The sequence below is a fragment of the Colletotrichum fructicola genome (assembly GCF_000319635.2).
Source record: "Colletotrichum fructicola Nara gc5 chromosome Unknown KSG_Nara_v1_contig07, whole genome shotgun sequence".
Classification (NCBI taxonomy): Eukaryota; Fungi; Ascomycota; class Sordariomycetes; order Glomerellales; family Glomerellaceae; genus Colletotrichum; species Colletotrichum fructicola.
In genome coordinates this window covers 1,797,805-1,819,594 of record NW_027094057.1, presented here as the reverse complement: position 1 = coordinate 1,819,594, position 21,790 = coordinate 1,797,805, and the positions used below count along the sequence as shown (strand labels likewise).

Genomic DNA, 21,790 nt, shown 5'->3' with positions numbered 1-21,790 from the left:
GAGCCCGGACGGGATCCTGGGAGAAGAGTGGAGGGTCGAAGGATGATCCTATCGCTATCGTTATCGGTATTCCTGGCGCCCTAGCCCTTTACAGATTAGTGCAGATCCGGGGGTGGACCGGGTAGAAACGCCTGGACTTTTTGGGTGGGTTGCGCTGTCAAAGCTCCAGTTGTTTTGCTCGTCTCGTGCCGTCCTCTCGCTAATTAAAGGTTGTCGCTTCGTCAACAGCACATGCCAATCTGCTTGCTGCTAGCGGCTCTGTGCTCACCTCACACGTCGCGTTGCAGCTTCCAGAGCTTCCTTCATCGCGATTATCAATGACTGGAATTTTTCATGATCCAGACCGCGGGAAGCGGTGAGTCTCCCCCTCGAATGTCTGAAACAGTACAGCCACGTTCTTTCTCCTCCAGACAGCAACCGCGGGTACACAACAGGAGGCCAATCCCGCTCGGCTCTTGAAGCCACTGCAACCGTCGAATCCTTGGCAACGAGCCGATTCCGCATTCCCGTCGTACCTCCACAGCCTGATTTTCCACCGCGACTTGTTTCTACCTTATTGGGCTGCAATTCGTTGATACCAGGGTCTTCGTGTTACCCAGCCTGCAAGAGAGTGTTTGTTGAACGTGAACGATGCTTGCGCGGTAATGCCATGCTTGCGATCCCTTCCATTGACTGGATAAGTATTCCATTGTTGAAGTCGTTGGTTCAGACTGCGCCTGCAAGGCAACGAGCATCGGCAATATTGACGGGCCAAATGTTGTGAGGGCAACATGTCTCCTGCGGCTGTTGCCGTACGAAGCTCCAGTCACAAGAAGAGAAGCCTCTGAGCTTACTCCGAGATCCAGATAGACTGACGTCTAGCCAGAGCAGCTTCCGGCAGAGAAGAGGGATGGTTGCAAGTCGGGCAGTCACATTTCGATTTCTTTTCTATCTTCTCTCTCGTTGCCTTCGTCGCCCTGCTTCTCGTCGTGCCTCCCGCAAATATCTTCATCTCGATATTTACGTTCTCTCCATTCACCTTGCTGAAGTGTCTCACGATCACCGATGGACCTCTATGGACTCCAATCATATATCTCGAGAAGATCATTGCTGGGTCGGTCTGCAGCAACCTTGATGATAATCATGACCGCGCGAACATGAGTCCTAGAAAGTTTGAGCCACCCGCGTGGTCCCGTTATGGCCACGCGATCCAGTCTCTGGAAGACGAACTGAACCGAGTGGTTCAGAGCCCATGTGTTTATCCATGTCCCCACGTTATTTATATTAAGGCGATTCAACGTGGCGAAACGGCGAACCTTCCTTCTCTGCGACATCGCAAACACGTTCTTCTTCGTTTCGTCACCAAAGTCGGCCAGATTTCGACTCCTCTATCGCCTGACAACATGAGTAGCCCAACAAATTCACCAAATCCGTCGACGCCGCCAACACATGACAAGGCCAGAGATCAATCTCGGCACTCCCAGACAATGACAAAACCGGAAGTCTTCTTTTACGCAGAGAGATTGACCGAAACTGACCAGGCTCAAGTGTTTTCACGGACACCTTACCCCCATATCCAGAGGCTACCCTCGTCCTGCCTCCTGCCCAAGGTGCTACTACCGTGTCCAAGACATGGCGGAGTTATTCTACCAGACGTGTCCTGGCGATTGGCAAGGCGACGGCGCCTTCCTCAAAGAATGCCTCAAGGCCGCCGCATGGGGAAATACAAATCCAGACGTCACCGTTGATATTGGCGCTTTCGTTTCGTACCGTTGGAAGCTGATACTCCTTGCCGACCAACTGATTGAGGACCTCGGTCTGCCCGTCCCCGGCAACCAGACGTGCGCGATGTGGAACGAATACGTATGGCGAGGGGAGGTTCTCTACAACTTGGAGGGCTTTTGGGAGAAGTATCATTGGGTGTGGGGCATCTTCGCCCACGACCATCGCATGCCTGAAGCTTCCCCCGAGCAGGGGCCTGACTTTTCGCGCTTCCGCCGGTACCTGGCTGCGTCTGTTATGCAAGCGGACCTGCCGTTCAAACCAACTCTGGCCATGATTGATCGAGTCGTGGACTACGTCGGACGCGCGAAGAATGCAGATGCCGACTTTCGGCTACGCTGGCAAAGATTGTAATATTGACCAAGAACGGTAGCAAGTTCGCTCCGTCCACCATGCTTACCGGAACACGTTCTAAGCAATCGGGCCGTCCTCCTCCCGTCTCTCGCTCTTCCGGAAGCAAACCATCAGGCCCAGGTCGTACACCACCTTAAGGCATCCGGCACTCACGAAGGCCACCCAGAAGAGGTTACGGTCCACCAACACTCCGACGCCGAGGGGGCCTACACTCTGCGCAGCCGTCTTGAGGACATTGACAAGTCCCATCACTGTAGTTCGTTCCTTGGGTTTCAGAATTCCTGCTACGAAGGCGGCCCTGGGTGCCACATCCATGGACTGGGTTAAAGCCCGCAGAATCAAGAGAACTATCGCAGCGTTGACGGATTGCGGCAAAGGTAGGAGGGCAGTGAATACTGCGGAGGGGAGGTGGGTGAACACCATCGTCTGGTTTGGCTTGTAAGCTTGGAGTTTCTGGGAGGAGTCTTCCTGGGAGCTTGATACTTACGTTGAGGTTACCGATACGCTTCGCCAGAGAGGATGCAACCAAGGTGGTTACCACAGCTAGAAAGCTGCATACGAAGAACATGGATCCGAGAAGGCCGTTGTCCATGTCAAACTTCCACCGGAAGAAGAAAGCAATCCAGGATCTAGGAACACTCAGTTAGCTTCTTATTGACAGCCGAATAGACAAAGTTCACATACTGTGGTGTAAGACTCGAAGCAAAGGAGTCGAGTGCGAAGAGGAGACACAGCGGTATGACGACCGGAAAGCTGCTCTTCTGAATGCCGGGCAGTAGCTTTCGCCTCCAGCCCGCGGTCTCAACCTGTGACTCAGCTCTCTCTGCGCCGAGGATGGGCCTTGTCTCGTCTTCGTCATGAGCTTCGGGTTCCGCCTCGGAGTCGCGGCTGAGCAGCAGGACTAGCGCGAGCTTGAATACACCCAACGTCGAATACCCGTAGAAGACTGCTCGATATGCGGCTTCATCGCTCCAGCCGGAATTGCTAGTTAGCGACTGAGCTGTCCAGCCACTCGTCATTGCTCCGACTGCCGTTCCGGCTGCTCCCACGAGGCTGTACCATGCATACACATCGCTCCTGTCCTCGGCAGTGGTCAGATGGGCTACGATGCTCTCCTCGACAGCACGGAATGGACCAATCTCATTGCCTCTGTGCCGAAAGATTAGCCTTTTATTCAAAGCATCTGAAGAGGAAAAATATTATACCCGGGACTTATGACTCCAAAAACCGCTGCAGCCAACAAGATCCAAAAGCCGTCACACAGCCCAAACGCGACACCGCTGGCGACCATGAGCGCTGCCCCCAACGCCAAGACGAGTCTCCGACCAACTCCATCGGCGCAAGAAGTGAGAACCAGGCTGATGCAAGTATCGCCAACAAGCGTCAAAGCCATAAACAGCCCAATTCGCGTGGCCGAGAAGCCCAGGAGTTCGAGGTATGCGACCAGATGCAGGGTGGTCGCGCCGTACGCGAACATGCGGATAAAGCGCTGGAGGCATATCAACTTGACGTCTGTGTGACACCTACAAAGACTTTGCAGTCCACTCTCGGCAAAGCCGCGGGCAAGGAGTTGGCGGAACATCTTTTGGATGATAGACAGAGAGTGTGACTTGGGGAGGAGACGCGCCTGTCGGGTCGGCAGAGCGAACTTTGAAGGACGCGCGATGAAGTGGGTCGCGGATTTGATATTTCCGCATTGTCGAGAGATAGGGCGCATATGACATGCTTCTTTCAAACCGACCGATTTCACCTGAAGATGATTCTCATGAGTCCCGATTTATGAATGTGGCAAATCTGAATCATACTGCCATCGAAGGTGCACTCAGCACAACATGTTCAAAATTCCATATCGCACGTGAAGGAGACGTGGGTGAATCATGACTTCACAGTCCACTCCCCACACAGGACGGCCACCAAACTCTGATCATACGTATCTCTAGCAGTAAAACATTGGATGGTTTCTACAGAGTTGAAGAATTCGATAGATATGTCTACCAAACATAAGATATCCGATGCAAGAAAGACCCTGTTAGTTTTTATGGCCACCTTCTACTGTCATGCCTTCGAAGGTCCATACCGGCGGCATTCTGACCCGAAACCCGAACATGACTTAGTCGCCTTCGATGGCTCTCGAAGCGATCGTCATACGGTTCAGGAACTAGAAGTTCCGCAGAAACGTCTCGAGTCGCTGCGGTGTCCAGTAATTTCCCGTTTGGGACTGATTCTACATGCTGGCCGCTTCTGCTAATTATCCCTGGTTTCACACGGTCGATCGCGATATCCCGAACCGCAACTGCCTTGTCACCCGTAGGTGTGGAGATGGGTATGCCAGTAAGGTCGGGGTCAGTTGTCCCAATTGCTTTCAACATCAGTATCAACCATCTGATCAGAGCTAGAACCATAACCTCGGGAATTCGCCGAGCTATTTGCTTAGAGTCAGCTGATTTGGTCGAGATAGTATCATTACTATCGTTGACCAGAGTCTCATCGCCGCTGGACGAGTTGCCGCTACATTCCGGCTGAGAAATCTTGAAAGCCGGCGGCCGTTTAGCTTCCTGCAATAGAAACTCCTTCAGCTCGTTGATGCCTTCATCCGAGGCTTCCTCCAAGCCGTTCAAGATGGTCTCGTCTGCGTCGGGTATTGCGTCCGAAGCTACTTGCTCAAACGTTGCCTGAGTAGGTCCAGGCATCTCTACGGGGATCGCCTCAAGATTTATTCTCTGCATATCCATGTTGAGACCAAATGCCAGTTGATCAAGCTTCTCCCTGAAATCGTTTCGCGCTGTGGAGAGGTCGATCTGCGTGACTATAACGTTTTCTTTGTCGCCGGATCTCGAGCAAAATCTGAAGAATCGTTCTTTCCCCCGCTCGGTCTTGCTCTTAAGGCGTCCCCCGATCTCGACGCGCATGTTGACTGGCCTCCCGCTGTGTTCGAATGCGAAAGCTGTATAAAATACGTGATTGTGTAGTGGCTTCCTCTCGGTGTCGTTCTCTGTAAGCTCCCATTCGAGACACCGTAAACCTATGCCGTCCTTGGCTCTCTTTTGTGTTCCTTTGAAAGTCCAGCTATCCACGTATTGACGAGTAATGTTTCGGCGAGTTCCCACCCCACCTATTTCCACAATACCTCCAGCTCCTATGTTGGGTTGAAATGATCTCTCGTTGGTTTCGAGGCTTATGCCCTGAGGGCCGTAAATGGCGTGAGGCCCAAAGTACTCCGTAACTTGCACGGCGTTTTCCGAATCCAATGATGTCCGGACAGGCTTTCTTCGACCGAACCTGCTATGGGGGGCAGGCTCGTCTTCGCTTAGTGTGATCAGAATGGTGGCGTTGCTGAGGTTGTGTTCTGGTGGCTGCCCAAAAGAGACGTCGATGAACACAATGCCCGCTGGGTTCTTGTCCGGTCACAGCACTCCCCATCGTGCCTGTTTCCAACGATAATTGCACTCGATCTCGACTTTGCCAATGCTGCTCCGACGTAGCAATGTATGATCGCCAACAGCTTTCTCTTCATTGAACCGTTCGAAATCGGACCGGCCAAAACGTCGAATCTTCAGCCCAGGCCGATGCAGATTGCGTCTGACGTTCGATCTTGGTCCAATGGCAACATCTGCCGTTCTTGATGTATGGGCGGGCTGTCGATACTCGTTATCGTTCTCATGAATCTCACTGCTTCTTCTCGAGTTGCCCCTATTGCTCTTGTTAGCCGCATTGAGAGCAGCAGCGGTAAGGGGCATCGGATGGCCGCCCATGATGCCGTGTTGATGCGCCGTACCGGCGAGTTCAGCTTTGGCCATTTGTGCTTCGAAGTAGCTGCCGGGTTGTCAATGGTCTGATTGATGAAGGGAGTTGAGTCCGGGAATGTTTGAGGTAATTTCAAGCAGGCTACGAGGTTTCTCAACCATTGATCTTAGGAGCCCTCAATTATTATTAGGCATGTATGCGCAGGAGTGGCGCAGGCCTGCATGCGAGACGCTCTTCGCTCAATTAGGAACCAACTCCCCGCTATCTTGCAAACCACTCCAACCGTCGGCGAGACCCTCACATCCACTGGTTTCCGAAGCCTGCGTGGCCCACTAAAGTGGCTGGGTGCAGTACAGCCTGCTGCACGACTGTGTGGTAAGCTGCATGCAAAGTCAGGCGCCTATGCCCTCAGTCAGGTGGAACAGGGGCCTCTCGCAGCTCGAGTATCTGCAGCCTGATTATGCCCACGCAAGCCATTGCTTTCTTACCAAAGGTCTGCCCGCCTGAGCATCCCGCTACTCGAGACATACCGCATTTGAAGCTGCTGCCATTGTCCTGGTTCGCTTCGCATACATCAATCTTCGTGTTGCACGGGATATATTCGCCTTCGAAGCCAAAATGCAACCAAACTCGCCAGGCCTGCAGCCGGAAAAGAACCCAGAAGCAACAAGCAATGAAAACGAGCTATTGAATTCACTTCCTGTGAGACCACAAGTAACACGAGTTCAAATCCCACCAGAACCACCGACAAAGCTAGCGCGACCAGACTTGTCCTTTCTAAACAACGACCAACATGATCGACAAGGTCTGTCTGTTGCGGTCTTGGGAGAGCAGCCCAGCTCTCGTCATAACAATCTACAAGACTACCGAACAGAAGAAGATGTATCACGGGGACTCGGTGAGGCATATTCTGCAAGAGAGCAAAGCCAACGAAAGATTCGAGAGCTTTGGAAGACTCAAGGATCCGACTTAAACGAAGGAGAAGCCGGCTGCGGAGACGACACGCACCCAGTTCTTACTAGATCTAGGAGAGGCGCAGAAGGAATTCGACTATTGGGATGACCGGATGAGGCAGATCTCTCTTGCAAGAGGTCGGAAAGGATTCTCTGAACCATACATATCGGGGGCAAACCGCACATCGAACCCCTACAGCTGGATGCCCCCAAGAACCTTCAATCAGGCGCCTCCACAGCCAGAACCCAAGGCACAAAGCCCGCCACAAGTCCCACCACTCGAACAAGATCCCGTGTCAGTTCAAAAACGAGAAGTGGCACGGGGAAGAGACATCGATTCTGAGAAAGAATTCCAGCCCAGCAAACCATCCCATCCCGTGGATGTGGATGTCAATCCGAAAGCTCGTCGGGATATCACGCTACACTTAGACATGGATATGACTGAAGATGTGGAAGAAGAACTCGAAGAGTTCTCAAGGCTCAGACGAATTGGGCACTTCAAAGCGGCAAGGCGATATTTCGAGGAGCATCTCGAAAGCTGCATCGAGAACGCGTACGTCTTGGACCAGTATAGTCAATTCTTGTTGGAGATTTCAGACGTCCATACGCTCACCAAGTTGGCGAGGGAGTATCCTGCAGGAGATGGACAGAAAGCCGTATCCGCCAACTGGGTTTTTAGCTGCAAGCGAGCCCTTCAATTTGACGATGACGCGTGCGCGCAAAATGTATGGCGAAAGACGCCAGACCTTCGGAAATTGCTTAGAAACTGGCCAAAACTGAACTCTACTGAAGTAAGTTAAACTAAGTTTCCCATGTCATGCTTAAATCAAGGTAATCTGATCATTTTCAGCTGCAATGTCTCACCAACAATCTGCGTGTTGTCAAAAGCAGTCTCGAAGCCAGCACAGAGGAATATACTGCAGAAGAATATGGCCAGCTTTATGCACATCTCCAGCATGAAGACCGAATTTGGGACTTTAGAGACCTGTGCTACGGGCTTCTGGCCGTCAAGTCGCTAGAGGGAACTATTCATTGCCTTTTCAGTAAGTATTTGTCCACCGATAACGAGAACGCAGAAGATGTTATCCAGGTTGTTCAACTACACTGGGAAACTGCTGCTGGAGATGAAGTAACATCTCTAGCTTTGCTGGATATCTTCACATTGTTCACCATGTGGGCCCTGGACGCTGCCAGCACTCATTATGACGACGATTCTGCGGACAACTCTGAGGAGCTTCAGACCGCCAAAATGTACTTAAAAATCGCCCATCACTACGCCACTGAAGTCCTGCGCCAGAACCCTCTCAGTCTGAAGTCTCGGCCCTACCTCCAGTGGGTTATCGTCAAAGTCCTTGTGGAGAGGAACACCGATGCGGCGGCCAGCTGGGGACAGGACGCTCTTACGCGGTATCTGTCCAATCTACGAGGGGAAGCCAAGGTCAGCACAGGGGCATTTCGTGAAATGCTTTCTTTTCAAGACCTTATTTATTACACGCCAAATCAAGACGAGGCTCCCAATTGGAAGCCGGGCTCTTCCATCTCCTTTACCCCCGAGCAGGAGAAGGCGATCCACATGGTTGCAAGAAATGCGAGAGAGCTTGGTGATGTTCTCTTGGAAGCAGCTTGCTTACAGCAGCTCGGGTATTCATCCCCGAGTCCTGAGGGGTACATACTCGACTTGTGCAACTTATGGCGTTCCGTGGGGAATCGGTCGGGTCTGTTGAGATCCTATCTTTATCGTTACATTCTGAAGCGATCGCCAGACGCCAGCAATGATCTACGAAGCGACCTTCTAGAGTTCGGAGATGCTAAGTGTAATATCGACTTGACAAAAACCCGATTCATGGTTCTACGGGCACTGTCGACGAGGTCATACGAAAAGGAGGTGTATCTTGAAAGAGCAAAAGAGGTAGTTGTTGTTGTTGTTGTTGTTGTTGTTATATTTAACGCCGTGGCGGCAAGGGCGCAGCCGCCCTTGCGGCCGACCTCCCGAGGGGTATACGGCGTGGAGGGTCGCCGGCTCAAGCTATATACTCTACAGTACACGCCTCTTCCTAACGTCCTCCAAATCTTGCCCGTGGGCTACTATGTGTTCTATTCGTCCCTAGTTCCCGCTAGTTCCCTAGTTCCGTTGTGGTCTTCCGATCCTCTACGAGGAGGGGGTTGTTACTAAGGTCTAGGTCAAGACCTAGTCCCTAGTACCGCGGGCAGATCTTCTGGAAGAAGTCTGTCACGGAGAGAAAGGCCTGGAAGCCTTCATGATCAGTAATTAGCCCCTTATAGTACTGCTCAAGAGATCCTATAGGCCCTATAGGCTCCTGTGAACTAGAAGGGTGGAGGGTGGGCCACTGAAGCCGCCTCACTAAGGTCTTTCGGCAGTAGACTAGGTGGTCTACTGCCTTTGCCTCCCCGCAGGAGCAGGTAAGTAGTGCTTCTGTATGGTTGAAGCGTTGGTGATATTGCTCGAAGTCTCCATGCCCTGAACGGGCTGCCAGGAGATGGTGAAGGATCGCCCGTGGCAGGGTCAGTTCAGGAGGGCAGGCGAGGGAAGCCTTTAGCCCTAGTTGGGTGTGGCAGGACGTTGCCTCTTGCTTCCACCATCTTCTATGCTGGCGGTATATACGCTCTCTAGCAAGCCGTTTGATCCCTGATAGGGTAGCTAGTTGGCCCCTAGGGGCTGGCAGGGTTGTGCCCTCCTTGGCTAGGATGTCTGCTTCCTCGTTTCCTTTGATGCCCTGGTGCCCTGGGGACCAGTGGGTTTGTATGTTGTATATCCTAACTGCCTCTTGGATCTCAAGGAAGGCAGCTTGTGAGGAGTCTGGGGCCATGCCTCGGATCCCCTGGATAACGCTGGTATTGTCGATACAGATATGTATAGGCTGGCCCTGGGAGGTAAGGAGGGCCCGTCGGAGCCCTGCCCTCGCCCCTTCGGCCTCGCCATCAAATACTTCTGCTATGCCGAGGCGTCCGCAGCCCTGGGCTATGCGTTTATTCTTACGGTAGATGACAAAGCCAAATCCTGTAGCGCCATCAGGGGCTTTAGAGCCATAAGAGCAAAAGAGGTAGATGGTGACTCAGATAGTGAAGTTCTCGACAGAGCGACTTCACCGCAGTATCGAAACAACGTTACAATACGATCATCTAGGAATTGCGGCCGACAAGCAAGTAATCAATTCAGCGATTCTTTATTTGATGATATTGCCCCCGACGATACCCCGTGGTCTGTCGGAAGCCAGAGGCCAGAATTACATCACGTCGGAAGCCAAACACTGAACAAAGAGGCACCTGCTTCAAAGAATGTACGGAAATGGTTAAACGAACAACCTCCAAGAAAACGGATTACAGAAAGTGCTTTCAACGAGGCTGACGAGGTTGAGTTGATGCCCCCCCAGCCCACGACAAATATCTTGCCCGTAAGGCGGCACTCTACGGAGATAAGCGAGGACATTGAGCATGGAGGACAGCATACTCTTGGGTCTGACAGCGGCAAGATGACGGAAGGATCCAAAGACATGGAGGACATCATTGACTTGGTGGACGACAGAGACAAGCAACGACGTGAGGAAGAGAAAAATGGTCAGTGAATTGCATTTGACCCTGCTTTGAAACCCTTGGTGATCAATAAGCATAATTTGACGAATGTTTCCTAACATTAGACTTAGACGATTCGGATGTCGGTGAAATCGAGGTTGAGAATTTCGAATCTCACGTTTCTGACGAGGAGGGGAACCAGGAAGACGTGCAAAGTGCGGACTCGCAGGGTGGAAATCGTGCCGACTCAACTTACGAGCCTCCTTCTTCACGTCCGCCATTCTTTTAGCCCACGAACCTGGTAATTAAGTAAATGTCAAGGTTCGGAGAAGAAAGACAAATTGAACGACTCGATTTGCATATAACTTCCCATGTCCTTTCCACCTGCAGACCTATAATTTCATAATTTACCGCTCATATTACTTAACGCACTCGCCTGAACCCCCTTACTAGCCTTTTTCCGAAGCCATACTTTCTACCCCCCTCGGAGTAGTTCATAGTTACGGACAGGTGTCAAGTGTAAGAACCTCATCGCAGAAGCCGATGTCGGAATTAACCAGAGGACTGGTCAAGAAGTTGAGAGCAATCGGGGCTGGCTTGTCGCCCTCGCCTGGCTGGGGTTTCGACTCAAGTGGCCTCGAGTTCGGCTGGAATGAAAAGGTTGCTGAAGCTGCCAAAGGAGGCAAATGCAAGACTACAAGTTCCAACACCTAATTATCTGTCGGGATTCCTACAGGCCGTCGATAGACTGAGTGTTGGATCACCAGTCACACAATCGTCACGGCGGACGACTCGATGCTGTAGGGAAGTTGAATTGAGGTGAGGCAATGAGGATCGCCTTAAGAGGCACCATGGGAGAAGAACCGTACCCATGTGCTGCAATGCAACCAACCCGCTTAGCTTTATTTGAGCGATCTTCGCCGAGGCTTTCCCAGGGAACGTACCCAAGGATGTATTGCGCATCGCGAACCAGGCTCGCGCAAATCAATCCAGTCGTATTTAGCCGTCATAAGATAACCCGAAGAAACCCAGCATCGTCGAGCGGTGGGAAACCGAATGCGAGTTAAAAACACCATTGGTAGGCCATTCTCCACACTTAGTGAGGTTCCCCTCATAGCCGCGATAGCTGCAGCCGAATTGGCGAGTCACAACCCCAGTCAATTGCCTCAGTCAACTGCCGATGGGAATTTGTGCCGGGAAACGTCTTCCATAATGGCAATGAGAGACAAAAGAGAAAATTTCATTGATTTAAGCGGTGAGATTTCGCTCATAAATAGTAATGTTTTCCTACGAAACCTTCATTCTAATATTCCGATGGCTGTTTGACGAGATGTGGTCCACCGCTGGTTTGCTACAGACGCTTTCGCTTTCCACGATAGTTGCAGGTGGCGCTTCGCAGGAACCGTTAGCACAGCTTAAGAATGGCACCTATGTGGGCCGGTATTCTGCAGAATACAATCAAGACTTCTTCCTTGGCATACCCTACGCGCAGCCTCCAATTGGGGACCTGCGGTTTCGGCAAGCGCAATCTTTGAACGAAACTTGGGAGGGCACACGCGAAGCTTTCAACTACTCGTCGTTATGCGTCGGATACGGTGTATTTCTTCCCACTTAACTACATGTTGGAAATCAAGATGGCTGATAAGAGCGGATCTAGCTCGACCAAACCTTCTACAGTCAGTCAGAAGATTGCCTTACACTCAACGTCGTGCGCCCTTCAGGCTACTCTGAAAGCACTCTTCCAGTCGGTTTATGGATTCATGGAGGTGGCTTCACCAATGGCGGTGGCGGTGACCAACGCTACAACCTCTCGTTTCTCGTAGACCAATCCGTCAAGATCGGGAAGCCATTCATTGGCGTCTCAATCAACTACCGCCTGCACGCATGGGGTATGTCCTGCACAAGATATCCACTGAAAACCTAGTCCTAGACCTTGGCTAATGCGTGGCCGCTTGCAGGCTTCTTGAATTCCAATGAGTTTGCTAGCGAGGGTTTGACGAACATCGGCTTGAGGGATCAGCGCCTCGCAATGCATTGGGCGCAAGAAAACATCGCGGCATTCGGAGGCGACAACACCAAAGTTACCATCTTTGGAGAATCGGCTGGTGGTGCAAGTGTAGGCTTACATTTGACCGCGTACGCCGGGAGGAACGACAGCCTCTTTCGAGCGGCGATACTGCAGTCTGGGAATCCCATCTTCTACGCAGCCCAGAACGGAAACAATGCCTATCAGTCCCACTTCGACGAAGTTGTTGCGAAGACAGGGTGCAACGGCACGTCAGACAGTGTACAATGCTTGCGGCAAGTATCCTTCGAACAGCTGAATGCCACTTTGGGTGCCTTGTATTTGGCGCGCGGAAACCTTGGCCCGATCATTGACGGAGATATCGTTCAAAACTACGGCAGCGTACACCTACAGCGCGGTGAGTTTGTACGTGTACCAATTATCACCGGAGCGAACAGTGATGAAGGGGCCTCTCTCGGCCCGCAAGGCATCAACACCACTGAAGACTTTAAGGCCACGCTCGCGAGCCTTCCATCATCTTTTCAGGATGAGATCTTACAGGCGTATCCTGATGATCTCTCAGTGAATGTGGTCGCAAGTCTCGGGCAACAGCGTCCCGGACCACCGTATGGAGCGCAATTCCGCCGTAGCGCTTCATACTGGGGCGATGTCTACTTCATCGCTGCACGTCGACAGACAGCCACGACATGGGCTAGTAACGGACTAGCCGCCTACTCATATCGTTTCAACACTATTCCGCATGGTGTCCCGCCTGAAGTTGGCGCAGGTCACTTCAAAGAGATCGGATATATGTTTCGCAACTACCTAGGAGCTGGGTACAGGCCCGACATATTGCCATTTGATGGGATGCCAGAGAGTCACTTTGAACTGGCAGAATTTATGTCGAGCAGTTGGGCAAGTTTCATTGGCGACCTTGATCCAAATGCCTGGTCAGGCAGGCCGGCGGATGTGGATGCTTGGCCGAGATACGCCGTTGAGAGCCCGACGAATCTCGTTTTCGATGCCAATGTCACAAGCCATACAGAGGTAGATGGCTTTCGAAAGGAGGGCATTGAATTGATCAATCAGCATGCATTGGAGGTATATCATCGGTAGCTTGAGAAAACTAGAAGTTTCAAGTAGAGCTTTCTTGTTGAGGCTTTCGGCCAAATTTGACTCAAGTGCCGTGGAGAATACTAGCCTATTTCGTCAATAGACTATTCATTCCTTGAAGCTCAACGTAAAAGCTGGGATCGAGATTGCTTGACTTCGATTCTTGACAGGAACAACGAATGCGGAGTGACAGTTGATAGGCTAGAGTTTCTACTGCTTCGCAGACTCTTTCAAGTCACTACGCTCCTTGACCAAGTTAGCCATGACCTGGCCTCCCTCAGAGTCTAGGCTCTGGAATCCACGGATGACTCCTTCCCTATCACCTTTCCGCATCTCCTGGCTCATCTTGAACTTCCCCTCTAAACGTTCAATCACAATCTCAATGCCAATGATGTTCTTCTTCATCAGCTCGATGTACCGCTCAGGGGCGTCCGCCACCTTCCACGGTCCGGGTCTGTCCCCCTTCCCCGTATAATCCATGACCGAAGTCTCCGTGTGCCTCGAGAGATCGTCGATCTGCTTCGAAAGAAAGCTTGACGCTGTGTCTGACTTGGAGTCAAAGTGGATGGTAGCGCGACCGTACGCTTGGACAGCGGCGTAGTTCCACGTAGGAACAACCTTGGCGGTCGTGGGCTTGGTCTCGGTGTAGAACTTGGGCGTGACGTAGTGATGAGGCGCGGCGGTGAAGAGGACGAGGACTTCTTGTTCAAGCGTGGTTGAGGAATCGTTCGAGGATTGGACGGCTTCGATCATTGCCTTGCTTTGGGGGTTTTGGCGAGCCAAGTGTCCCCTCAGCCGACCCAGCTCTTCATCGTCTGACTCATCGTCAACGTCCAGGACGAAAGGAACGTGGCTAGCTAGGATTAGAGGGTGGGTTTCGGAAGGGATGGCGGTTGTGAGGACGCTGAGAGGGTAATCGCGGATCAGTTGTCGCAGGACAGGAATGCGCGCTTCCGCGTGAGCTGATGAAATGAACATGATTATAAGTTTGCGAAAGAACTACCGGATAATTTGGAGTGTAGAAATGTGCCAACAATCAGGGGCTTACATGCCTTTTAAACTTTGCCAAGGTTGTTGAAGGCCTCAATTCTGCTTTGTGAATCATTCGTAATTAGAAGCCTATGACTCGACGGCCCAAGTTCATCTGCCAATGCTGCCCAGAAGGAATTGATATGATGTAAGAAGAATTGCCGCGGTCCCAGCACATGTATCCATGAAGTCCCGGCCCGACGTGGAGTGCGTGTAGGCCGATGAAGACCCATACCTGCCGCCGCCGGCCGGCGGCGGGGGTAACCGCTCAATTTTACGGAAGAACCGAATGATTCGACTCCGTAATCTGCCGTCGCATTCTACTGATTTGATTTACCGGTCACTAACTTTAGTTCCCGGGCATGGATTACACTTGAAATTAGCTTCTCCGCGGAGCCATAGCGGTAAAGCCGCCGTGTCCCGCCTGCTGCCGCCCGGCCTACAGCTTGTATAACGCCGGAGACTCATGTAGTGCGTACGCCCTATGTGTGGGGCAAATGCGAGCAACAGCGCAGACCATAACTCTTGTCTAATTATTAGAGACCAATCAGTCGTGAGGCCTCAAAGCAGTAATGGATGTAACCGCCTATCAGAGGCTGTGAAGTCATAGGGGCGTTAATGACACAAGATTATGTCTGTTAGGATGATAGTGGAACGTGCTGTGACCAAACAAAACGTTGGGCTTTCCTAGCGTTCCTATCCATCGGACTACTCTCGCTCTCCGATCAATGCCGAGAAGCATACGCCCATGATGCTCTTCAAAGTACAACACGCAACAGTTAACGTAAGTTGCAATATCAACCACGGCGTCTAAACCCAATGTATTCAATGTGGAGTCAGAGCTCGGCCATAAACGCAGAGTGACTCACATAGCTCCGAGGTTTTGCTTGCATGCGGTGACAACCGTTCCGCAAGGGTTTCTCATCTTCAGCCAATGACTCTCTGAGACAATGGAATTTGAACGAGAATTTCCAATGATGCCGGGCTTTCAAACTGATCCTTGCTCGCCGGCGGCCAAACGGCTCGACTGTGACATTACTCCGCAAAGATGAGTTGTCGAACAAACTCTCCATGAGACCTCGTACTGACTACGAGCCTTGAGGTACTAAGATAAAGCTGTAAAAGGCTCAGAGAGTACAGAATACACAAAATCCACCATTCATCACTCGGTTATTTCTAGGCTTCGTTTCTCGCCCTACCCACACACCAAAACGACCTCGTTCTGATCCTCACATCTTGGCTCTGAGCTGTGTGAAGACATAATGACGCGATCCGAGTTGCAAGACGACTGTATTTTCTCCGACCGGGGCGGCATAATCGAAAACACCCACCGCATCCATGCTGCAGTCACTGATGCCAGCGGCAACCTCCTGTACGCCGTGGGCAACCCGTCACGCATGACACTCGCGCGCTCAGCCGCGAAGCCAGTTCAAATACTTGCTCTCCTCGAGGTGGAAGGCTTCGATAAGTTTGGATTCGACGATGCGGATCTCGCGCTTATGTGCTCGTCACACAGCAGCGAGGAACGCCATGTTCAGCGAGGGCGTTCGATGCTTGCCAAGATCCAGGCCGAAGAACAACAGATGCGTTGCGGTGGCCACGCGGCTATGTCCGAGGTTGTCAACAAGGAATGGATTAGGCAAGACTTTGTTCCTGGCCCTCTTTGCAACAATTGCTCTGCAAAACATATTGCCATGCTTGCGGGCGCCAAAGCACTTGGCAATGATGAAGAGTACCACTTGCCCCAGCATGAAGTCCAGAAACGTGTCAGACGCACCTTCGATGAGCTGAGTGGTCTAAGTTCGGGCGAGATCAAATGGGGAACTGACGGTTGCAATCTTCCCGCACCGGCTCTACCTCTCAGCAATATCAGTCATCTCTATGCGGTCCTCGCGGACGCGGCTGACCTAGTTGCTCGCGATAGCTCCTCGGTCAGCCAGAGAACTAGACACTTGGCAAAGATGTATGAAGCTATGGGGCGCTTCCCAGAGATGGTTGGAGGAAAGGGACGCTTCTGTACAGAGCTGATGCTCAAGTACGAAGGCGCGGTCGTTGGCAAGTTAGGGGCGGATGGCTGTTACGGTGTTTCCGTAAGAGAATCGGACGATACTCGGCGGCTGGGAGCAACCTCGGGCATCGGAATTGCTGTGAAAGTTGAGGATGGCAACGAAGAGATTCTTTATGTTGCTGTGATGGAAATACTGAAGCAGCTTGGTATTGGTTCAGAAGAGAAGAGACAGGCACTTGCGGGTTTCCAAGACCTTCAGCGAGTAAACACTGCAGGCGTTGTAACGGGGAAAGTATCTTGCTCTTTTAAAGTGCGAAAGGCTTAGAAGTAGGAAGAATAGATATACGTAGACTGTTCAGTCGGGCATTCCAGAGGTTGTGTTTGTCTCGGTAGGAGCCAAATCCACACCGCCTCTCTCGAAAACCACGGTCTGAAGACCATTCGTTGACAGATGACACGACATACAGCGCAGAACCTCCTTTAGCGGCACCGAAGATTTCAGCATCTCAAGCAAGATCTAGATCAGGACATTCCTTTGGGTCTTCGTAGAAAACGCCACTGAGTTCTTTGATCAAACGACAGCGCTCTTCCATATCCTTCGCCAGCTTGATAATCCCCGTCCCCATCTTGATCGCTTCTATTCGTGGTTTCGTGAGCACCCAGACACCGCCACTCGCAGGCCATCCGGCGATGATGACCGGGTCTTGCAAATGCTTCTTTTCCCTCGCCCCAAAGAGCTCAGCAACGGCAAGAGCCTGGTCACTTTTCCACCAAGTCGCGCCCAGCTTGCGCATTCTTTCACAATGGGCGTCCTCTTCCTCTTGATCATCCGAGTGTCGAGAGGGCTTGAAGCGATCCACTTCGAGAAAATCGAGCTCAAGACGGACGCAGTCCCTGAGAATGTATGTGCCGCCCTTGCTTGGCCAACCTTGAACCCTCACGCCCGGGCCCAGGCCGAATGATGACCGCACCTTAGTCCTCTCGGGGTCCAGCTCAATGTAAGTTTCTCCGCCCATATTGTAGGTGTAGTCTTCCTGACGAAGGATATGGTCCGGAATACTGTTTTTGGCACCCATGGCCCAAATTTCAAATGAACGAGTCTTTTGGAAAAAGTAGTTGGAGGAAAGGAAGCACGCTCCTAGAGAGGCGGCGATAATCGTACTGAGAAGTGTGACTGACATTTGCATTCGTGAGGATGAAGGTTGGCGTGAGACTTTCCGGGATTTACCGTTTGACATGCTGTGTGCTCGAATTTTGCGGTTGCCTAGGTATTAATACATACATATTACTGTGTTGGTGGGTCTTGGCAAACGTGCTGCGTGTAATATCAGGTGTTGCGGCTGTTGGTTTCCTCGCTCAGGGGTGGCCCAATCAGACTGTCACATGTGCAGGGCGTTTTTGAGACGCTCAAAGCTCAGCAAAGAAAAGGCATACTGAGGACGAATCCGCTGTGAAATAGCAGAATATGGTCATAGTCCTTCCACGGGTGATAACTCTATCACCTAAGGTACGTCACTTCAATCTCGCAACCAGTGACCACGGTAAGGACAGACGAGCTCGCCAGTGATCATTGTGTAACTTGCCTGGCCAATCAAAAAGCAGATTCGCCAAGCAGGCAGGGCAGCGTAAGCCCAACCGAGCCAATTCTCCTCGCGCTGTTCCCGAATCAGTTTTACGAGTGAGTGAGACAACACAGGTCGCACAACAGATCACGTGCCAGTCCTAAGAAGGGAGGAGAGGACACCGCAGGCGCATTTTCAAACGAGGCTGCGGCTGAATGCCTGCCCAAATCCTCTTCATCTCTTCAACTCCAACGCACAGCTCCAAAATGAGTCTCTCTCTGCGATCGACTCCAGACGGTCAGGCCCTGTCCGGTCGCCGGTCGCCAAATCAGATCGATCCAGTGCCGGATCTCAAATACGCCCTTTCAAATTTTGGGGCAATTCTTACCGACGACGAGCGCAAAAAGCTACAAGCACAAAAGACTGGGTTGAATGACGCGGACGCTGCTTTCAAGTTTACGCTGAAGTTAGATGAGCTGGATCCAGTGCAGAGAGGCAGAGTCACTGCTACGAGGCTCTGCTCTCTTCTACAGACAGTCCAAAGTTTTGGGCAAGTCGTCGAGACGTATGTATCGTCCAACCCTGAAATTGCGGCCTTGATATGGGGAACCGTGAAGTTGACATTCATGGTTCGTACATTATCTCACAACCGTGGAGGCTGTCCTGACTTTGAAGGTCTTAATTAATTTCACTTCTTATTTTCAACGCTTTACGGACCTTTTATCTGGATTTGATCACCTTATACCTCACTTTACGGCCTACGAGAAGCTCTTTCCAAAGTCTGAACAGCTGAAGAAGTCTATATGCAATTTCCATCTTGCCATTATCACCTGCTGCAAGGAGATTGTACTATTGACTCGGCTTCCCTGTAGGTTACGAGTTCGAAGCAGGTCGTGGAGATCACTAAATAGCAGTTAGGGCATGAAAAGCTTAGAGCAGCGTTGACCATGTCGTTTGAGGCCAAGATACGACCTTTTCTTGACAACATACGTGCAGCAGCCAGCAAAGCAAAAGACGAAGTCGACCTTGCTAAGGCTCAGCAAGATCAAACGAATCATGCTGAGCAACAAAAAAACGAGAGAAGTATTTTGCAACGAACTTTGGAATCGAAAAGGCTCATGCGGAGAATGAAGAACAATGGCGAGGGCCAGGCGAAATGTATGGCTACTTCAATTGCCGCGTGATCTCATGCTGATTCCAAATCCCTGCGTGTAGTACACAAGTGGCAGTCACTGCTCAAGAAACTCTCGTCGTTCAAGCATGAATCAGCATACAGAAACGCCAGATCCAAGCGCCACAAGGGAACTGCTCAATGGGTCTTTGAAACACAACAATTCCAAGATTGGCATCACACCGATTCATCTAATATTCTCAACATTGCGGGTAAAAGTAGGTCTTTCTGCCAATTCCAAGATCTTCACGCGGCTAAAACTTCTCAAGTCGGCTCCGGAAAGACTGTCCTCACGTAAGATTAGTAGAGGTCGTATACATTCGCTGATTGCTGACAAACAAAAGTGCTAACATTATTGATCATCTCATGAGGCATAAAACAAAACAACAAATCGTCTCATTCTTCTTCGTTCGCTTTGACGATATCTACAGCCAGAGTTCTGAAGTTATCATTCGGTCACTTGCTTGTCAAACTTTAGCGCGGGCGTCAGTAGATGATAGTTTGCTGGAGCTAATGGAGAAATCCGACGCTCTGATGTTTGATTCCGAGTCCCTCTTGGACGTCTTATCACACCAAATCGCCCTGCTTGACGACTACTTCTTGGTTATAGACGGCTTAGATGAGTGTAACATGAGCAACCGACGTTCGATCCTCAAGTTTTTGACATTGCTCAGACAAAAATGTCTAAAAGGAAGGGTTAAAGTCATTGTTTCCGCTAGGGACAGCGTTACAAACCAGGTTCACAGCTTTTTTCCATCTTTTTCACGTGTCATCGTCGGTTCTGACGAGACAAATCGCGATCTCACCTTATTCGCTCACGAAATCTTGGCGGAAAAGCAGAGAGGAGACTGGAGCGTTGGGGATCCAAAGCTGATCGATACAATCTTACATTCCATCGGTCTCGGAGGTGAAGGAATGTACGTTCACTCATACTTGAATGATTTTATATCCAAAACTGACTTTATGCTGCTAATTGAAGGTTTTTATGGGTTTACCTCACAATTGAGGATATCACTACGCGAAGAACCGACGAAGATGTTCGACAAGCCTTATCAGACATTCCCAGAAACCTCCCAGATACCTTTGATCGGGTTTTACAGCGAATAGAGTCAAAGGGAAACACTGAAGTTGTCTGCAGCGTCTTTATGTGGACTGCAGCTGCTTGCTATCCTCTGGCACTGGAACAGCTCTCTGAGGTGCTCAATATAAAGGTCAACCAGTTGAGATCCCAGGCGAGTGGACGCGTGAATGGAATACAGCACCTTCCGGCCTGGTGTGAAAGCCTAATACAAGTGGAGGAGGGAAGTCAAACAGTCCACTTCAGTCACCACTCCATACGGGCATATTTACTGGGGCCTAAGAAGAAGGCAATACCGGCCTTCAATCTCGACTTCGAAGCCTGTGATGACTTCATCGGCGAAATATGCTTGACATATCTCCATTTCAGCGATTTCCAGACAGCCTTAAGCGACAGGCATTGTGAGAAGCCAGTAACCCTCGAGCACATCCCTCTTGGGGTTATTGAAAACACCTTCGAGAATATTGGCGCAAACTCGTATGGCAGGAGCATTATCACAAGGTTTGCCAAGATGCCATCTGGAAAGCCGCAATCGATACCGCTGTCAAGATCACTGCAAATGGACGAGTTGAACGTATCGGCAGACTCTGCTGCTACCGATCACTTTCCTTTTGCTCGGTACGCCCAAGACAATTGGTCTCGTCATACCGTGCGGATTTCTCCTTCTTCAGAGGCATGGTCTTTGTGGCAGAAGACAGACGTCAGTGCCTCATACGCGCCCTGGACAAACTTGGAGTGGCGTACGCCAGGTATCGCGACGTCGGATTGGACTGAAAGTTATGACGACATAAGGTCCGCATCGAGGCGGAATTTGACAAGCGATTACGACTTTGAGACTTGTGTTTCGCTGCATAAAGCAATCGCCTTTTCTGATCTTTTGGGCCACCAGCCGCTGCTCATGAAGGTTATCTCAAAATTGATCGAGTGCCAGCTTCCGGCGAGCCCGCCGCTTCTAGAACGACTAATGCAGCCCAGAGCGGCTGATACACTATTTGATATGGATTCGACGTTTGTTGAGAGTGCTCCAACGCACAGTGAGCTCCTTCAAGCCCATGAACTTGTCATCAGCTGCGTTACTCGCTATACCGCACGAGGAGGCCATCGGTGGCCACGTAATTTTTCCGGCTCCGTTTTTTGCAGCCAGCCAACCGAAGGAGAGTGCTGGAAAATCATTCATAGGCAAAGTTCCTGGATTTTGAGAGGACATCAGCACCTTAATGACGGCTCAGATGCCGACTCGGATGACGAATCAGTTGACTACTTTGAAACTCAGATCAGCGAGAGCATGCAAGCACAAGCTCGGACTGCGATCACAGATTTCACCGAAGCTGCCTTTACTCAATTGATGGGAAACATCCTTGAGGCATCTCCAAAGCATGAAATCCCTCCCCTCTTTCAAATTGCGATCGAGCGGGGAAATCCATGGTGTACCAGAGCCATCGATTTGCTTGTTCGGAACGAGGAATCACAAGACCAGCGAT

At 51.1% G+C, this 21,790-nt stretch overlaps 10 protein-coding genes across 10 annotated transcripts; 6 read left to right on the top strand and 4 right to left on the bottom strand.

Annotated features, from left to right (window-relative positions):
* Positions 1–1,611: 1,611 nt before the first annotated feature.
* Positions 1,612–2,115, top strand: CGGC5_v012211 (uncharacterized protein; the record flags this gene model as incomplete). The annotated part of the gene is made up of 1 exon (XM_032027593.1): positions 1,612–2,115. The coding sequence occupies one exon, from the start codon at positions 1,612–1,614 to the stop codon at positions 2,113–2,115; it is 504 nt and encodes a 167-aa protein (XP_031876035.1).
* A 57-nt stretch (positions 2,116–2,172) lies between these two features.
* On the bottom strand, positions 2,173–3,592 carry CGGC5_v012210 (uncharacterized protein; the record flags this gene model as incomplete). Its single annotated transcript, XM_032027592.2, has 4 exons — positions 2,173–2,541; positions 2,603–2,744; positions 2,800–3,264; positions 3,321–3,592. 4 exons carry the CDS (start codon positions 3,590–3,592, stop codon positions 2,173–2,175), a joined length of 1,248 nt encoding a protein of 415 aa, XP_031876034.2.
* A 915-nt stretch (positions 3,593–4,507) lies between these two features.
* On the bottom strand, positions 4,508–5,024 carry CGGC5_v012209 (uncharacterized protein; the record flags this gene model as incomplete). The annotated part of the gene is made up of 2 exons (XM_032027591.1): positions 4,508–4,537; positions 4,593–5,024. The coding sequence occupies 2 exons, from the start codon at positions 5,022–5,024 to the stop codon at positions 4,508–4,510; spliced, it is 462 nt and encodes a 153-aa protein (XP_031876037.1).
* Positions 5,025–7,243: 2,219 nt separating this feature from the next.
* CGGC5_v012208 (uncharacterized protein) lies at positions 7,244–8,985 on the top strand (the record flags this gene model as incomplete). Its single annotated transcript, XM_032027588.2, has 3 exons — positions 7,244–7,603; positions 7,663–7,855; positions 7,955–8,985. 3 exons carry the CDS (start codon positions 7,244–7,246, stop codon positions 8,983–8,985), a joined length of 1,584 nt encoding a protein of 527 aa, XP_031876038.2.
* A 1,318-nt stretch (positions 8,986–10,303) lies between these two features.
* Positions 10,304–10,632, top strand: CGGC5_v012207 (uncharacterized protein; the record flags this gene model as incomplete). Its single annotated transcript, XM_032031048.1, has 2 exons — positions 10,304–10,388; positions 10,475–10,632. 2 exons carry the CDS (start codon positions 10,304–10,306, stop codon positions 10,630–10,632), a joined length of 243 nt encoding a protein of 80 aa, XP_031889843.1.
* A 1,041-nt stretch (positions 10,633–11,673) lies between these two features.
* LIP1-1 (Lipase 1) lies at positions 11,674–13,464 on the top strand (the record flags this gene model as incomplete). Its single annotated transcript, XM_032031047.1, has 3 exons — positions 11,674–11,940; positions 12,001–12,232; positions 12,302–13,464. 3 exons carry the CDS (start codon positions 11,674–11,676, stop codon positions 13,462–13,464), a joined length of 1,662 nt encoding a protein of 553 aa, XP_031889842.1.
* Positions 13,465–13,671: 207 nt separating this feature from the next.
* On the bottom strand, positions 13,672–14,439 carry CGGC5_v012205 (Uncharacterized protein; the record flags this gene model as incomplete). Its single annotated transcript, XM_032031046.1, has 1 exon — positions 13,672–14,439. The coding sequence occupies one exon, from the start codon at positions 14,437–14,439 to the stop codon at positions 13,672–13,674; it is 768 nt and encodes a 255-aa protein (XP_031889841.1).
* A 1,313-nt stretch (positions 14,440–15,752) lies between these two features.
* Positions 15,753–16,823, top strand: CGGC5_v012204 (uncharacterized protein; the record flags this gene model as incomplete). The annotated part of the gene is made up of 1 exon (XM_032031045.1): positions 15,753–16,823. One exon carries the CDS (start codon positions 15,753–15,755, stop codon positions 16,821–16,823), a length of 1,071 nt encoding a protein of 356 aa, XP_031889840.1.
* A 181-nt stretch (positions 16,824–17,004) lies between these two features.
* CGGC5_v012203 (uncharacterized protein) lies at positions 17,005–17,574 on the bottom strand (the record flags this gene model as incomplete). The annotated part of the gene is made up of 1 exon (XM_032031043.1): positions 17,005–17,574. One exon carries the CDS (start codon positions 17,572–17,574, stop codon positions 17,005–17,007), a length of 570 nt encoding a protein of 189 aa, XP_031889593.1.
* A 752-nt stretch (positions 17,575–18,326) lies between these two features.
* Positions 18,327–21,083, top strand: HET-E1-8 (Vegetative incompatibility protein HET-E-1; the record flags this gene model as incomplete). The annotated part of the gene is made up of 8 exons (XM_032031042.1): positions 18,327–18,689; positions 18,736–18,928; positions 18,979–19,218; positions 19,276–19,449; positions 19,501–19,525; positions 19,576–20,148; positions 20,211–20,927; positions 20,981–21,083. The coding sequence occupies 8 exons, from the start codon at positions 18,327–18,329 to the stop codon at positions 21,081–21,083; spliced, it is 2,388 nt and encodes a 795-aa protein (XP_031889594.1).
* Between the last annotated feature and the right edge of the window lie 707 nt (positions 21,084–21,790).